We start from the raw sequence: 19,156 nt of genomic DNA, 5'->3' as shown, positions 1-19,156 counted from the left end.
GTTTTAAATAGCCAAGAGAAATCTTTCTGTGTTGCCCGACACTGCGTAAAGTTTTCGCGCGGAACCATTAACATTCAGCAATGAATCCGGTTCCTTACCTGGAAGAAGAAGAAGAAGATGACATTCCAAGCCGTCATAAAACTTTTTTTTAAAGTAGCAAGAATTATAAAGTTGAATGCGATATTCATTATATACCATTGTTAACTGAGAATGATACAAATAGTAGTATTGTGTAACTGTTATTTCAAATGTTATATTATATTATCAATAGCAATAACGACCTTTATTTTGATATACGTTATATGATAAATAGTACGTTGCGTTTGTTTTATTTTTCAACTTTTATTTGGTTTATAGTAAGATTCCAAATACAAACGCACAAGTGACGAGAAAACAGCCTTTGGAAAGTTTGCTTTGCCACCGGTAGTAACTGTTTTACTTCCCCAAGCCATGGGCGCAGAAAAGAAAACAGATGTCCTTCCCTCCTCGCCAAACGCGAAGAGATATATTTCTCTTGATGAAGTCAAGAAGCACAATCAGCCAGATGATCGATGGTTATTGATAGAAAACAAAGTTTACAACATAACAAACTGGGCGAAAAAGCATCCTGGTGGAGGAAAAATCTTAGGACACTTCAGTGGACAGGATGCAACGGTAAACTTCATAAGCATGAGTGTAGTGATCATTCTACAACAAGTACAATATGACACAAATACATATATAACAATATTGATGAATCAAAAACATGGCTTATCCTGATCCTAAGGTCGAACTTGACTAAACTTGTCTCATACTATAGGGATTTTATTTCATTCAATTTTATACATTTTAAACCTAAATGCATCTTTTCTCTCTCTAATAAGAGGCAGGCATAACCTGTGAATGGGGACGAAGTCTGTATGTTTTATTTTCTTAATTCAATCATGTTGATAAAAGAAACCGAAATACTGTACGTAACGTTCCCGATTTTGGTTCTGTTGTTAGGGAATTAGCTGTGACGTTCTTTAAGTTATGACGTCATATTCGATGTAAACAAAAGAAACGCTTTCATCAGGTAACGTAACGTTTTTTTTTCATATCAAACAATTATTAAAATTGAATTTGTATTGAGATCCAATCTTATGTTTTACAAGACTGATAAATATAAAAAAAAATCAAAGTCTCATGCAAACAAGACAGATTTCTGCGCAAATGCGGGAAAACCGGAACAGGAACTAGATCTGAAAAAAAACGTTAACGATTTTGAGTTCATTAGTACAATGAAAAATTCGGGAAATTTTCCCAGATTTTTTTTTTTTTTTTTTTTCATTGATTTTTCTTCCGTAATTGGGGACTTCGTCCCCATAAAATAGTCCTTATTGTGGTCATTGTAGCCATGTACATATTCAATAGTGGGCAGATACTGATACTTGAGCATGGCTTCAAGGTGAAAATGTGAATAAAAAATATGGGAAAACATCATAGAAACAGAACAGTTGCTTGGAAACATGCACAAGATTTGCCTTAATTTCATACAAAATATTTCCACCTCTATCTAAAAAATCTGCCCCTATTGATTATTCAATTTGGTGGCAACAACCGTGAAGTGGCCTTTTGCATTAAAATAGGAATAACAGTAACTTTTGTTGTTACTTCCATCAATTTTTACATATAGTTTTGGTTTTTATATGAGGCAGACATTACCTGTAAATGGGGACGAAGTCTGTATTATTATTTTTTTAATTTAATCATGTTGATAATAGAAACAAAAATAATGTAACGAATCCAATATTGGTTCTGTTGTTAGGGATTTAGTTGTGACGTTATTTAAGTAATGACATCATATTCAAAGTAAACAAAGAAAGGCTGTTATCAGGTAACGTTTTTTCATATCAAACAACTATTAAAAATGATTGGATGTTGAATTCCTTATTAACAGGCTATTATTTGAACTTGGAATTATTTTTAATAATGGAATTTGCTTGATTTCTTGTTATTGAAATTTTTAATAAATTCCATGCTTATACTGTACTGAAATGTTCTGTGCTGCCAGGGTCGTAGCTAGAAAAAAACGACGTGGAAGCAACTACCGCCGAGTGGAGCGAGGCGAAAAAATTTTGGGACCCTAATATGCAGAAAAATCGGGTTTCGGTCATAGGACGGTTAAAAAAGGAGCTATATGTAAATAAAAATTTAGGAATGTAAAACTATAAATCTTTTGAATAGAGTAATACATAAACAACACATATATGTGATGCATAATTTACTCAAAATTGTCCAAAATCTGCTCTTCGGGTCTGGACAGAAACAAACTTCTCTATTTCTTTGTCAATATTCACACTGAAATCCCGATGAATATGCAGTTAAATGTAACTGTCGTTGTTCATTGTTGAACGTACATTAAATTTGTTTTCAATAACATTCGTAGAACCGTGACTGATAGATCTCAATCATGATATATTAGCACTCGTGAGATGTTATAAACCAGCGTACGTGTTAGGCATTGAATTCGTAAAATTTACATGCCAGGTTAGTTTCGTATGTTTCAGACAATATTGAGATTTGTTCGTTTGGGATATTTCCTACAAGTTAACCCGATGAAGCAGATACAACGCAAAGAAGCGATTTTCTGATAATACTTGATGCGACTCCACTCACCAGTTCCCTTATCATATGGTCTATGAACGCAAAAGATAATGAGACTTTCCAATACTGTTTTGGCGTGGTTGCATGTTGATTGGCCCCGGTAGCCTGTCGATCACACAGCCTCGGCATATTTTTAACGATATCGACGGGATCTAATAATTCTAATGCCGATTGGTAAATCTCATTCCAAACTGATGAACTGTACACTAATTTAAAACGTGCTTCAAAACTACATGTCTTAGACTGAGTATTACAAATTCAAGTCCTGTAAAAGATACAAGTTACCTTCCGATTTTGCCATAATCTCCAAAAAAAATATATTTTGAAACCAAATGTCGTTAGTTATTTAATGATATGTCATCAATTAAAAAATTGTGAACATAGGTGTGTCCTCTAACATTCAATTTATAAATTTTTAAATAGCCATTTATTTCTTGCATGCCGAATCAATGTGCAGGCAGAAGCGTGTTAGTGTATAAGGAGCTACGATCTTTTTCTGCAGGACTCGAACACTTAAATTGTAACTAGGTTGTAAACTAATATCCGGGATGGATGAAAAGACACAAACAGTCTCTGAACTTTAAACAAATATCGTAATCATCATAGTCTTAGATAATACATGCTTCACACTGTCCAATTCTGATGGACCAACTCATCTCTCTCTTCTTTTTTTTTTGTTTTTTGAAAACGACGTGGAAGCACGTGCTGTCGTGCTTCCCGGGTAGCTACGCCCCTGGCTGCGCACAACACTTTCTATTACAAAGAAAATAGTATATTTCCAATAGAATGTACTGTGCCGCGCACAACACTATCTAACCAAAAAACATTGTATGGAAAGTGTTATGAACCGCTTAAAAAATCATAACACCAAACATGCCAAATAAACATGGAATTTATTAAAAATTTTAAACACAAGAAATTATGCAAATTCCATAATCAAAAATAATTCCAAGTTCAAATAATAGCCTGTTTATTATATAATTGTTGATATGTTGATAAATATACATTTTATTCAAAGTCTCATGCAAACAAGACCAATTGGAAAACATTTGTGCGCAGATGCAGACCGGAAAGGGAAGTAGAATTGAAAAAAAAAGTTAACAATTTTGAGTTCATTAGTATAATGAAAATTTCGGGAAATTTCCTGAAATTTTTTATTCTTATTTCTATTGATTTTTCTACCTTACATGTCGTAATTGGTGGACTTCATCCCCATATGAACAAATAAGATATTATATATGTTAAATTTAATGTTTTTTTTCAAATTCCTTGTGATAGAGATTCCATTTATAAGGTAAAATTTATTAGTCTGTTTACATAGAATTATTAAGGACACATTTTCTTTTTTTTGTAGGATGCATGGAGAGCATTTCATAATGATAAAGACTATGTAAAGAAGTTCATGAAAGCCCTGTATGTAGGAGACCTAGAGAGACCAGAGGAGGTATATATATGGTGAAATAGGATCACAGTGTTCTCCTGAGAATGTTAAGATAGCAACATGTAGCACTGGTTTAAAAAAAAAGCAACATGGCCCCTATACATAATAACATTCCATTAAAAAATCATACACAATAGCCCTATGATAGAAAATATAGCACCAGGGTAACATGCATTTCTTATTTTCATCTTCATTCTTGTCTATCAAAAACTATTTTCATATATATACATAATTTGTAATCAACAAGTAATCATATGAATGTAATCTTAAAGTAATCTAAAAGTAATCATGATTAAACCTGTTTTTTGCAATGTAATCGATTACATTCATTTGTATTATCATTTGACATTACGATTACTTGTAATCAGAAATGACATGATTACTGATTACATAGGATTACACTGCAAAATGTAATCGATTACAGCTGATAATGATTACTGATTACAATTACCCCATGTCTGGCCCTATGGTAGAAAATGTATCACCAGGTTACCATGGTGTGTTAAGGCCCTGATGAGATCACTGGGATCAATGATTATTTAGAGTTATCAAATTAATGATATAAAAATCACAATTTTAATACATGTACACCAGATTTGCAATTCTATATTTAATGCTTTAGACAAAATTATTTGATTAGTTGATTGTTGGTTGTTAAGTCCAGTGAAAAATATGTTTTATGCATGTCTAGGACGATTCAAACTATTTGAAAATTCAAAACCTTCTGCTAACTGTGATGGTGCTATACATTTGAAGTACAAAAATAGCAAGAAAACTACATGGGGACCTTCTTGATAGGTATTGGTCATTCTCAGGGAAAGGGAGGGGGCATGATGGCTTGGCCTTTGAAGGGTTACAAATGGCAATTATTGAAAATATATATACTTCTATCTAATAGTATTTATAATGAAAATTAAATATAATTTAAATAAGCAATGAATTAGCATGTTCACCTATCCTTATGTGGAGGGATGAAATACTTTCGATCGTGCTACACTGTAGGGCATAGATATGGTTTATGATGATGAAAGTTCCTCCATCGTTCAATTTTCATCCATGGAGATCCCTGGTACAATATCAGTGGTCTCGCTAGCCCAAAATAGAAGGGCGCCGCACCCTGGGTGCCCTCAGCCGCGCCCTGGGTGCCTTCATCCGCGCCCTTCTGCCCTGACGTCTTTTTCCAAAATTATCTTGTGCCGTTTTGGTAAAATTTTGTTTCATCGATTTTTGATCTCCAAGTTAATTACATATATGACACCTGTGTGATTGCCCCCAGGTTAATCATGTCATTACAATCAATTACAACATAGATGCCAACCATTACGATTTTTCCGTAGTTTTTCCGATTTTGTGATACAAACTACGCTATTACGGTCAAAGTCGAATAGTTACGGATTCCCAATCATCGCCCTTCAATTTTGTAAATCGCGGATTTTTATCATTACTTTACCGTCCTGGTCCGGTATTTAGAAAACGACAATGTAATGTTTCCGGTTTCTCAGGAGTTATCAACCTATTGATGGGAACTAACTGACTTCCGAAGAGGAAAACTTGCATTTTATGAAGTAGCTTTCCCCCTTTCTATACTTCTCCTTGACAAAACGAAAATGTACGAGTCAAGAACATCTGAACATTAATGAATGGAATTCATACTACAGACAACATGTTGAACGACAAATTTTAGTGCACATCATTTTGCAACCACTGGTCAGTAATTTTTATTGGTAAATGCAAGTTTTTGAATGATTACTGAAAACTTTTCAAAAATACGGAAAATTTGATAGTTTGTTACTGATTGTCTCAAAAGGGGTTGGCATCTATGTTACAATGATAAAGACTTCAAAGGTGTTAATAACAAGGTTATTTAATTAGGACAATGTATCTTTTTGTCATACTTTTGATGAATTTGTCAGCAAGTGTGTTTAGCTTGGGGAGTGTGTTTAGCTTGGGTCGGCATTTTCGATCTCCAAGTCACAATGGAAGAGTGTATAAATGAAGACTTTCATGACTTTAGAATTGAATTTAAGTCATCAAAATAAAACTATGCCTTTACAGGAATGCCTTCCATCTCAACTTGTTAGCGACAAGCACAGTTTTTAATTAACAATTAACGAAATTGATTTTGGAGTTACTTCCCCTGTTTTAGCTTATTACAAATTTGTGCTCTAAAAATATCTAGTTAACTCGTGATACACACAGAAACGTAGACAAAAAAATGAGCAGTGCCTTTTCTTATCATAAATAGTGCCCTGCCCTCCACTGGCACCCTGCCCCTTTTGATTTCTAGCTAGAACACTGAATATATACATGTATGTAACTGTAAAAGTAGATTTTTTCTTTATTTGGGGATGAATCTGTTTCATTAGAGTATAAGTGATAATATTTTTAATTTGAATAGTTATTTCAAATATGAATATTGTTTCTACAAAATGTCAAAATTCTTGATAAAAGCTGAGAAAAACAATATATTATAATAAAGGTTTGAATTATTTCTACTTTCAGAGTTTAACAGAATTAAAGAGTGACTTTAGAGAACTGAGAAAACATGTGGAAGACAGTGGCATGCTGAAAACACAACCCTGGTTCTACGCTTTACATCTAGCTCATATCATCCTATTAGAAGTATTTGCCTATTGTTTGGTGTCATATTATGGTGGAGGACTGTATACATTTATAGCAGCAGCAATCATTCTGGCTGTAGCTCAGGTAAAACACCATTTAGCAGATTAATTAATTATCGCTTTTGTATGAAATTTTCCTTTGATCTTGCTGATATGATAACACATGCTCAATTTCCTTGCTTTTTTTGTTGATTGTTGACAAACAGGTGACAATCTTTAAACTTTGGCTTCAAAAACACAGACCTTAATTACCTGCCATATTTTCACAACAACACTCACCGATTGAAAAAAAATTGACGATTATACGAAATTTACATGAAAAAATTATAAATTTGTGCACAGAAGACTAAGTTAATGATGTTTGTATGCATTGGTTCAAGAATTGGAAGAAGATTAATTTCACCAGTCACTCGTTTTTTATGACTTTAATATTGACTAGATTATTGACAGAATTTTATATCTATCCTTTATTCTTCCAGCAATTGTACTGTAGTTTGGTGTAGTATTCATTATTGTTATAAATCTATATTTTAATATTTTAAATATATGCATGATATAGTCAGGGTTTTTGCTAAGTATTTTTGAAGGTGAGTCCAGGGACTCATCAGTTTTAGCCATGATGAGTCCAACAGCAAGAAGAAAATATTTTATTGCAATATCATGTACATGTAATATTAAAGTCTCCATTTCCTAACAGTGCAATGAAATGACATTAAATTCAGATCACTTTTAAACTTTTGCTATAAAATTATGATATTTGTGTTTAACTGTTCAGCTAATACAAAATATGTCAATCTAGATCTTGATGCATCTGTGGACTCACCAGTTTTGAAAATGTTGAGTTCAGACAGATTTTGATGAGTCCAGGACTCATGGACTCGCCTTAGTGAGCACCCTGATAATATAATTACATTCTCTTACATGTGTAATCTATAAAACTTTACATTCTTTTTCAGGCACAAGCTGGGTGGACACAGCATGATTATGGACATAATTCTGTGTTTCCAAGTCATAAAATGAACAAAATATTTCATCATATAGTTATAGGACATATTAAGGTATGTAGAAACCAAGGTAGAAGAGGAGAAGGGGCCTTCGGCTGTTGTCTGCTCTATGGTTGGGTTGTTGTCGCTTTGACACATTCACCATTTCCTTTCTCAATTTTAACTTATCTTCAACTGGAAAAATGTATTACAAAATCAAGTATAAATTTCTTATAGACACTTATAATACTAACTATTCTCTTAATAATCTATTGTTTTATATGAAATGACTTCAAATATATATGCATTTATATTTTTATGTTTGTTTGTTATTTTATAGGGAGCATCATCTCATTGGTGGAATTTCCGTCATTTCCAACATCACGCCAAACCAAATGTTGGGAAGAAAGACCCGGATGTAGACTTCCCTTATTTATTGTTACTTGGAGAAAATTTCCCTGTGACCTGGGGAAAACAGAAAAAGGGTTTCATGCCATATAATCAACAGCAGAATTATTTTTTCTTGAGTAAGCTTGTGACAAATTTATTTCTGTCCTATTTCACTTGTATGATATCCAGAGGCTTTTTTTTCTCAATATTTACTTGTTGGAATGTTTTTTGCATACTTGTGATTTGACAAAGGTGTAGGTCAGTAAGGGTGAATTTTGGCCTCAATTTTCAAGTTCATCAAACGAAATATTTTAGACACTTTTCAAACACTTAAGTGTCTATTTCAATTGATTTAATTAGTGTATGTGACAGATTTTAATTGATTAAGTCATTAAAAACGCTCCTTTTCAAGCTTTAATATGAAAAATCTATCAAATATGCCAAAAATCGTCATTTTTGGGGCCAAAAAGGGGTCTTACTTACTCCTTTGTTTTTCAAATATTTGATTATAAATAAGCTTAACTTTGATTTGCTTCACAAGGTTAAAAAAAAATGAATTCAAATACAATATTGTGGTTAGATTTGAAGATTATGGTAACCAACTAGACAAGGTTATAGCAGCATATAGAATATAAAACATACAACATTAACAACACCTTTCATTTATTTTCAGCAATGCCACCATTACTGTTGCCACTCTACTTTCACTTTGAGAACATCTTGTTTGTATTTAAGAGGCGTGATTGGGTGGTAAGTTTTGGAGATTTTGATAGGTCTAGAACCAAATTAATTTAATAAATAAAATTTGTTTCTGTTTTAACTTATAATATACATCTTTGTTATTTGGACATAAGTCATACTTTCTTACATATATCATGTATATATTGCCTATTAGGTAAACATATATTGTTACAAGAGTGCAATTATTGTCAAGCATGTTCTATAGGGTTCCAATGGTGTTCTGTATTTTGTTTCGAAAGGATACACAAAGTAGAAAAAACAAGTAGCATTCCTGTTACTGATCATGCAGCAAAAATTTACTAAAATTGCAGCTGAAAAACATTGTCTTATTTTTTGGCTTAGTGAAAAAGGCATATTTTAAAGTGCAGAAATAGGAAACATATATTCTGTACTTTGTTAAAAAAAAAAAATTATGGATTTAAAAAAAAATAATTATGGATTTTAAAAGAATACTTGTCTGCTCTTTGGTTGGGTTATTGGCTCTTTGACATATTTCCCCATTTCCATTCTCAATTTTATTTAAGCTTTTGATTAAAAATAATTTCAATCCTGTATTATCCAATCACAAGTCAGTCGTACAAGAACAACCTTTGGGTAAAAAAACTTGACTGTAATGCATTCATAAGGAAGATGAGAAATGATTAAAATTGGGTTTTCTCAATTTTATTGGAATAGATCATTTTTCAGTTCTAACACATAGGCCATACATTCACTCGAATATCAAAGCCAAAGGAACAGTGCTTTTATTGCTTTATTTCAAAGTTTTCATGGTTATATACATATTTGCATAATATAATAAGCTACCACATAATGTAGATAAAAATAGATTTATTATTTGTTAATTTCAGGATTTGTTGATGACAGTATCATTCTTTGGACGTTATTTTTACCTGTACACCCAGTTCTGGGGTGCATGGGGAGTGTTTGGATTCTACATGTTTGTAAGGTGTGTATTTTTACTAATATATAGTAATGAGGGGAGTCTTTGGATTCTACATGTTTGTAAGGTGTGTATTTGTACTCATATTCTGCTATTGGAGATTTACAGAGTTGTTCCCAACTGAAGAATATAAAGAATAGGAGATGTGGTATGATTACTTATGAGACAACTTTCCACCAGAGACCAAATGACGTGGAAGTAAGCAACTATAGGTCACCACAGTGGCAGATCCAGGGGGAGGGCCCGGGGATTGGAAACCCCCTTTTTTTGGACTATCAATGCATTTGAATGGGACATATTTTTGGAAATCCCCCCCCCCCCCCCCCCCCTTTGTCCTGCGTTGGGAACCCTCCCTTTTCAAATGGCTGGATCCGCCACTGCACCCAACAGCCTTCAACAATGTTCAAAGCCCATACCACATAGAAAGCTATAAGATATCAAAAATGGAAAAAAAAAACCACCAAAGTAATAGCCTAATTTATGTACAAAAACAATTAGAGAAAAACAGATATGATATACAGCAACAAGCAACAACTCCTGAATTACAGATTCACTTAAAAGATTGCATGTAACTCATTGTAACTCGGATTCTAGAAAAGAGGGCCGAAAGATACCAAAGGGACAGTCAAACTCATAAATCTAAAACAAACTGACAATGCCATGGCTAAAAATGAAAAAGACAAACAGAAAAACAGAAAAACAACAGCACACATGACACAACATAGAAAACTAAAGAATAAACAATAGAAACTTAAAGTAGATATTTGTAGAAAATACAGTAACACAAATAAACACATTATGATGATTGTAGTATTTCATATGTGGTGTTTTTTTTATTAGATTTCTGGAAAGCCATTGGTTTGTTTGGGTAACACAGATAATAATACTTTTTCACATGTGATGTTTTTTTATTAGATTTCTGGAAAGCCATTGGTTTGTTTGGGTAACACAGATGAGCCACATATCAATGAAGATTGACATTGAACAAGATAATGATTGGTTCACGTCACAGCTGATATCTACGTGTAATGTTCACCAAGGACTCTTCAACGATTGGTTCACAGGACATTTGAACTTTCAGATAGAACATCAGTAAGTTACGTCTTAATAATTATAAAAAAAAGCATACCAAAGGGACATATTTTGTCCCATTTGTCTTTTGACACTTACAAATACACATATAGAAAAAAGATATTGAAGGTGGTACCAAATATCTCAACTAAAACTAATTTGGCTCTTGTAATTTCCATACAATTTTGACAAAATATTAACATTGACCCTTTGACAAAAATATAAAAAAAATTATAAAAATTGAAACAAACACTTTATCGAGAAAATTTCATTGGATCATTATAGCAGTTGGACAAACACTTATTTAATCATTGAGAAGTATAATATTTCCTTCATTTATGGAATGACTGTAATATTTTTTTCTGTCTATGAAGGAATAACATAAAAAAAAGTGTGGTGCACATTGAATAAGCAGCGTTATGTTATTTCGAATAGGCAGAGAAATATTACAGTCATTTCTTATCATTTAATTCTTAAATCCATTTCAAACTGGAGTATATCAGGAAATCACGTTGATGACGTTATGGTCACATGACAAAATTATGTTTATGGGCTGATAAACAAAACAACGTCAGCCAATCAGAAGATTAGTTACTTCCAAAATTAAATTATAATAGAATGTGATTAAGATATTCAGCTGATTTTACAGAGTTATATCCCTGTAGTGTTATGTACCATCTTAGACAAAAATGATTAACATGTAAAACCTTTTTGTGTCCCTCTTTAGTGCTGGATTCATGTGTTGTAATTTTTTATCTGTAATGTAATTCATTATAATAAATTTACCACTTGTTATGATATATATATATATATTTCTAAGGGGTTGTAAATAAAAAAATAATGATGCAAGTTCCTTGAATTTTTAAAAATTACATTGAATTTTGACACTAGTCTTGAAAACATGAACAAAATAATTTCGGTAGTCTTAACCATAACATAGCTTTTATTTACTTTTATTTTGCTTATTTGAACCCTTTTATTTGTGTGTACATTAATGGATTTGAAATTGAACAATGTTGTAAATATTCTATTTTGTCTTTTAGTTTGTTTCCCACAATGCCTCGTCATAATCTACATAAAGTGGCACCTCTAGTCAAGTCTCTGTGTAAAAAACATAACATTGAGTACATAAGTCTGCCTCTGTTTGGAGCTTTTGCTAGACTGGTTACGTAAGTAGAGGTTTTTTTTTTTCATATTGTGTACAGTTAATAGCCTTTTCATTTTTCCTGCTAAAACATTTTTTCTGCAGATTTTTTTTTTTTAATATATTTAAGCCATATTTATTGAGTGTGCAATTTTTTTTTTATTGTAGTTGTGTGTGGATAAAAGCTACAAAAAATCTTTATTTAATGTGCACATGCCTAGAAAAGTATCATCAGTCAGGGGCGTTACTTAAACAAGTTATATTTTTTAATTACTTAAATAAGTAATTTTTGTTTTTAAAAATAATAAAAGAACTTAATAGAGTTATTTTAATTTTCAATATAAACATAGACTAAATGAAGTTTTCATGATTAAAAACAAACTTTCATATCATAAAATAAAGAATTTATCAGATTTGAGAGGAGTATAGAGATAAAGGGTTACTTTACAAATAATGACAAAAATATTACTTGAATAAGTTATTTAATACATTTTTTGAAAAAAATAGCAATAACACTTATCTAAGGCACATATGTAATTGATTTGGGTTACAAATTATAAATTACTGCAGGTTTTAATTAATTCACAAGTATCTATCTATTTATATCAGTCTACCTTCAAGATTTTAGAGGAAAATGATAATTTAATAGTCCAAAGAGACCAATCTTTCACCCAGAAGCGTCGGTATGACAGATAAGTGCGTCAGAAAGTTAATTAGTGTTTCGGAAGAATTAGTTTATATATATCAAGGGAAAAAAAAACAGATGACTGTGAAAATTATGTAAAGCTACTAAAATCTGTATTATTGGACACCTATACAAATAATATTCAGAAAAATAACTTACATAAGTTATATTTAAATTAGCCTCGTTTTCAACATTACTTATATAGGTGATTTTAATTGTTACTTGTTTAAGTAATGCCCCTGACTGATCATGAGTGTAGGGTGTACTATTTCCCAAAAAAGGATATTTATAGAATAATTTCATTTTGTGTTTAGTTATTAGTTTTTTAGTATATAAAATGTTACTAAAGTAAGTCTATTTTAATCTTTACAAAAATACATTGCATACTTTCATCTATACAACATAACCTGACTTATTGGCTAAAGCAAATTCATATTGTAAATATTTTCTTAATTTTTGCAGGTCCCTTAAGAAGTCTGGAGAGCTATGGTACGATTCATATTACAATGGATAAGAAGCATGTCAAAAACCGACAACCTGAATACTCTTCTTGTAACAACATTTCTTTCTGAAAATTAGTTTTGAAATGTGAAAATTTTCATGTTTTAACTAATTGTTCAATTGTGCATATTGTAATTCTTTTACTTATTAACTATTTTTTTACTGCTTTGTTAAATTTGTATGTATGTTTGTTTTTTTGGGAGTTTGAAGTGCAAATGAAAATTTAATGTATGAATTAAACATTTGATGTCCTCATGACGATTACAGTCTTGACTTATTATAAAATCTCAATACTATTTGCTTGCACCTAAATCAATAAACTGATATATAAAACATGAAGTAGCACAATTTTGTAAGAGAAGAAAATTGATGTTGCAAAAGTCTTTAGGAAAATGGGAATTCAAGTTTTCAAACTTCAATCAATGTTGTTTAAATAGCTATTAGTGTTCTCTGTATACAAAACACTTTTTATGCCCACCTACAATAGTAGAGGGGAATTATGTTTTCTAGTCTGTGGGTCCGTGCGTCCATTCGTCCTTCCGTCTGTCCCGCTTCAGGTTAAAGTTTTTGGTCAAGCTAGTTTTTATTGAAGGTGAAGTCCAATCAACTCCAAACTTAGTACACATGTTCCCTATGATATGATCTTTCTAATTTTACTGCCAAATTAGAGTTTTTATTCCAATTTCACGGTCCACTGAACATAGAAAACGATAGTGCAAGTGGGGCATCCGTGTACTGTGGACACATTCTTGTTTAGTAAAATGTTCAAGCTTTAATGACTTGTCTTCCTGTTATTGTGTTTGATATCATCTACATGTGACTAGATACATGTATAGTAAATCATCAATTCTAGCACTAAGTAATACACCTTATTGCTATTCCTGCTTGATCCAAAAATCTTGTAGCTTGAAATTTTGACTTCATACAACAATCACTTTTCCATTGTGGTGTCAAATATTTCAAAATTTTACTGGAGCTTTTGTGATGTCCAGTAACAGATGTCAAATAGCGATAAAGTGTGTATGCACGTTTTTGTTTTTAGGTTTCTGGGTTAATGTTTTTTTACATAATGAAAATATGAGTGAGAGAGGGCACCAAGTCATGGTAAAGACACATATTCTTGCTCAATTTGTTTTTATTTCTTGTTAACACCCGTTCAGCATTGTTAATTATCAAATATTTATTGTTTTACATGCAGTTTTTAGAAGAATGATAGAGTGAGAGTGTTTAAAGTTATAAATATCAATCCTTTTTTATCTGTGATATTATTCCACCAAGTATTTGACCTTCAAATATATTTATATATTGGAAACATTAAAAAAGTCCACAATTTCATCATTTTTTTCAACCTTATGACTGGATAATGGTATTACAGATCAGATGCAATATTTAGGTAACACAGATCAAAATCTTTGTCTGCATTTAAATGCCATTGTAATAGTACATGCTTTCAACTTTCATTGTATTGCAATGGCAATTAGAATTGCAGACAAAAATCAGCTGTACATGATAGTCCAAAATATTTTTAAAAGCAAACAGGAACACATAACCTATTTCATATACTATACCATTAACAAGTCATAGAAGATGTTTTTTCGTTGATGTGTAATTTCTACTTGTTTACATTTTGTTTTAAAAAAAGATTTATTTTCATACAAATGGTTACAAATAGACATAAAAATCTCAAAATAGTAAAAGCTACCGGTATATATCCATTTGACATTATGTATTTTTATTATCAGTTATATAATACCTAGTAGAGTGTATAAATTTTTATGTCATGTGATATCTTAAGCATTTTAGATGAATAGTTAAGTTTCAAACAAACATTGACAAAATGTGCTATATTTGTAGGGGGAAAAAAAAATCTTCAATAAAACTTTTTACTTACTTATTTCATGTTCATGGCTACATCTATTTATCAGGTTTTTTCACCGCTAATTGTCTGCAATATTAAAACATGACTATTGTAATTCATCTAAATGTTGTTTTTGCAAGTAATATTTTCCACTGGACATTAAACAAACAATATTTAATAATACATCTTAATTTTGACATTCAACTGCTATACAAGGGAGATAACTCCATACTTTATTTTTGGTAGAAAATTGTTTATAATGTAATGGTTCCATCATTATATATTTATTATTATTATATTATATTTATGAATTAAATGCAATATGTTTTAAATCTAACATGGTAAAGTGCTACATTATGGAAATATTTTATTAAATACTGTAGCTGTACTTAGTATTAAATGTTAATATGAATGTGTATTATAATTTTCTATTATTGTTTTTTATATAGAGATAGATACTTGTTCAGGGACAGTAAACTTTTGTCTTTCAGAAGAAAACATATATGATGTTTCAGGGAAAGTAGTTTGCTAGTACACCTATGTAAAGTGTTCATTAAATGTTAATTAAGCAATATAAATATTTGTATGAGTAATGAAAATCTGACATAAATGCAAATAATCTGAGGGGATAGGTATTAAACAAAATTAAAACTTTCATTATCAGTATTTCCTATAATTGCAATAATTAATCAAGCATTATTGTCATATTGTACAACAGCTGCAAAAATAAATGCACTTAAAAATATCTCCAATTTATTACAAACCCTTAAACGAGAAAAAATGCATTACTTAACAAGAGGTCATATTGTAGTTTTCAACAATAAAAATTGGTTAAATTCAAATGTCAACCTGTGAATATCCTTGGCAAGTATATTGGTTTAAAGGAGTCTTAATTAAAGTAAAGGTAGATTTAACATATTCGTTCATTCATTAAATAATCTTAAGTGTAATAATTTTTAAAGTTGATAACAATTGTATGGAATACGAGTGACAATAGAAATTCAATTATAATGTCAATTTTCTGTTTAATACAAATTTAAAAAAAAAACATTCATTGCAAGATTCAGCAGCTTCTGCAGGGAAGCAACCAGAACTTTGCAGACAAATTTTCAAGGATTCCAGATTTTTATATTAAAGTTTCTTACTATTATTCCCTTTTTAACTTTTCTTAAGAAAATTTTAACCACATATATGTAGAAGGAACTCTGCTGGCAAATAATTAGAAGAATGGCAAATGTTGAGTTTTTTTTTTAGTGACCTTGACTATTACCAGCTATGGCAAATTTTACAAATATAATTACAGTTATATAAAAAGCTGTTAGTTTATATTTTGACCACATTGAGATTAGTGGGAAAGTTTATAAAAAAAAAGTTGATTTGAGACCAAATTGTTTCAAATGCAATGAATTTCTGTTGGTTTTCAGTATAGTTTTCTGTTATTTAATGCATTTCTTTATGTGTTTTCAATCAAATTTATATTTTATAGATGTTTTTAAAGCTTAATGTTACTTTTACATTTTTCACAATAAAATTTACTTTTGAGACCTTTGTTTTTATTTATTTAACGTGAATAAAATGAGACAACATTCTACCAACATATAAAACTAACAGGCATATAATCTAGAGATATGTGTGGCACGCACTCCACACAATGAGGCCTTGCTCCAACTCATTGAGTGGTCTATATTTCTCCTGTTGCAAGACAAAAGTTCTGCCATTTACAACACACCCTCATTATACAGTTTTGGTCCTTTGTCCCTTTGGACCACATAAAAAAGAAGATGTGGTATGATTGCGAATGAGAAAACTGTCCACAAGAGACCAAAATGACACAGACATTAACAACTATAGATCACTGTACGCCCTTTAACAATGAGCAAAGCCCATACCGCATAGTCAGCTATAAAAGGCCCAGATAAGACAATATAAAACGATTCAAACGAGAAAACTAACAGCATTATTTATATAAAAAAATGAACAAAAAACAAATATGTAACACATAAACAAGCGACAACCACTGAATTACAGGCTCCTGATTTGGGACAGGCACATACATAAATAAAGTGGCAGAGTTAAACATGTTAGCGGTATTCAACCCTCCCCTAACCATGGACAGTGGTACAACAATACAACATAAGAAATCTATCATGTTTACCAGACCTCATTATTAGAATATTTGTAAATGAAAATAAGATGTTGTATGAGTTTCAAACAGACAACTCTCCATCTAAGTCACAATGTATAAAAAGTAAAGAAATATAGGTGAAGTAAAGCCTTCAACTTCTGCTCAACCTGATGCATGAAATATTTGCCACTGGACGAAAAGCAAAGTTATCAAACTCATTCAGAGGTGATGCCTTTTATCCTAACATCAGAAGATGTGGTTGTATTGTTAATGAAATAACTATTTACCTAAGGCCCAATGAAGTAGACTTTGCACCTGTCCTAAGTCAGGAATCTGATGTTCAGTAGTTGTCGTTTGTTTATGTAATTTATATATGTTTCTCGTTTCTTTATTTTATATAGATTTGACTGTTAGTTTTCCCATTTGAAAAGTTTTACACTTTTTGGGGCCCTTTAAGCATGTTGTTCGGTGTGAGCCAAGGCTCCGTGTTGAAGGCGTACACTTACCTATAATGGTTAACTTTTATAAATTGTTATTTGGATGGAGAGTTGTCTCATTCTATATCTATTTAGCATGTAAGTACTGGTATAGGTCACTGTACACCCTTCAACAGTTAGAACCTCATAGTCAGCAATAATTGTTCACGACAACAACAAAATGTAAAATTAAAATAAAACTATGACAAAATTATTGATCAAAAATAAATAATCCTGACGAATTTGGAAAGCGAAAATTTTAACAAACTGCAAATATCAGTTGAATCTTTAGATCGACACGAGTCCCTTAAAGAAAAGTGTATTTTGAAGACACAGAACCCATACTAGAGTGTAGTTACATTATGCAGTATTGGATTTGCTCATGTTTAAAGTTTGTTATTTTTTGTTTGTTATTTAAGGTGACCAGGAAGTGCTTACATACTGTCGTTTGGTTTTAAGTGAACTATGACTGCTCTATGGTCGAGTTGTTGTCTCTTTGGCACATTCCCCATTTCCATTCTCAATTTTATTGTCTTATTGGCAATTATAGAGCATCTCCTAAATTCTATATTAATACAGGTTAATGAATATTGGTATGACAGGATTCAATTTTTGTTTAGATCTCAATCCTCACGTGCGATGCAGACCAGGCCTTGAAGATATAAAACTTTGCTCAGTGCTCGGAGCACAAAAAATCATGCTCGAAACATCAAATCCAGCAATTTGATTGGTTGATTTTCGAGTCTGAGTACAACAATCATGTTCGAAAGTTTTATGACCGTGATGCCTGGAGTCGATTTCACAAAAAAAACAACAACATAAGACTAAGATTGATCGTAAGTCATGAAAAAATCAGTATACTTACGACAAATCTTAGTCGTAAGTCTTTTTGTGAACTTGAATTGACTCCAGTACAGGAAAAGAACACACATATTAAAGAACTTGATAGTGTAAAGCAAATATTACTTATTTATAGTGTATTATTGTTCGATTAGTATATACTTAAAATGCGAAAGAGAAGAGAAAAACATGCTTTATAAATTAAACTCTGCAGCAATGTCAGTATTGCAAAAAGTACTATACGTTGTGATTTAACAACAATGTACAGTATCTATAAAACAGCTACCAATAAATCAACAACGTACAGTATCTATGAAACAGCTACCAATAAATCAACAACGTACATTATCTATGAAACAGCTACCAATAAATCAACAACGTACAGTATCTATGAAACAGCTACCAATAAATCAACAACGTACAGTATCTATAAAACAGCTACCAATAAATCAACAACGTACAGTATCTATGAAACAGCTACCAATAAATCAACAACGTACAGTATCTATAAAACAGCTACCCATTAATCAACAACGTACAGTATCTATAAAACAGCTACCAATAAATCAACAACGTACAGTATCTATAAAACAGCTACCAATAAATCAACAACGTACAGTATCTATGAAACAGCTACCAATAAATCAACAACGTACAGTATCTATAAAACAGGGACCAATAAATTAACAACGTACAGTATCTATAAAACAGCTAC

General features: G+C 31.4%; 1 protein-coding gene across 1 annotated transcript; it reads left to right on the top strand.

The window, feature by feature from the left end:
• The first annotated feature begins 371 nt into the window (after positions 1–371).
• Positions 372–14,996, top strand: LOC134695198 (acyl-CoA 6-desaturase-like). The gene is made up of 10 exons (XM_063556409.1): positions 372–654; positions 3,980–4,069; positions 6,569–6,772; positions 7,644–7,745; positions 8,011–8,197; positions 8,734–8,810; positions 9,650–9,747; positions 10,657–10,833; positions 11,856–11,981; positions 13,104–14,996. The coding sequence occupies exons 1-10, from the start codon at positions 451–453 to the stop codon at positions 13,153–13,155; spliced, it is 1,317 nt and encodes a 438-aa protein (XP_063412479.1). The 5' UTR covers positions 372–450; the 3' UTR covers positions 13,156–14,996.
• Positions 14,997–19,156: the final 4,160 nt, after the last annotated feature.

Source organism: Mytilus trossulus, chromosome 13 (assembly GCF_036588685.1).
Source record: "Mytilus trossulus isolate FHL-02 chromosome 13, PNRI_Mtr1.1.1.hap1, whole genome shotgun sequence".
NCBI lineage: Eukaryota > Metazoa > Mollusca > Bivalvia > Mytilida > Mytilidae > Mytilus > Mytilus trossulus.
This window is presented reverse-complemented; position numbering and strand designations above follow the sequence as displayed.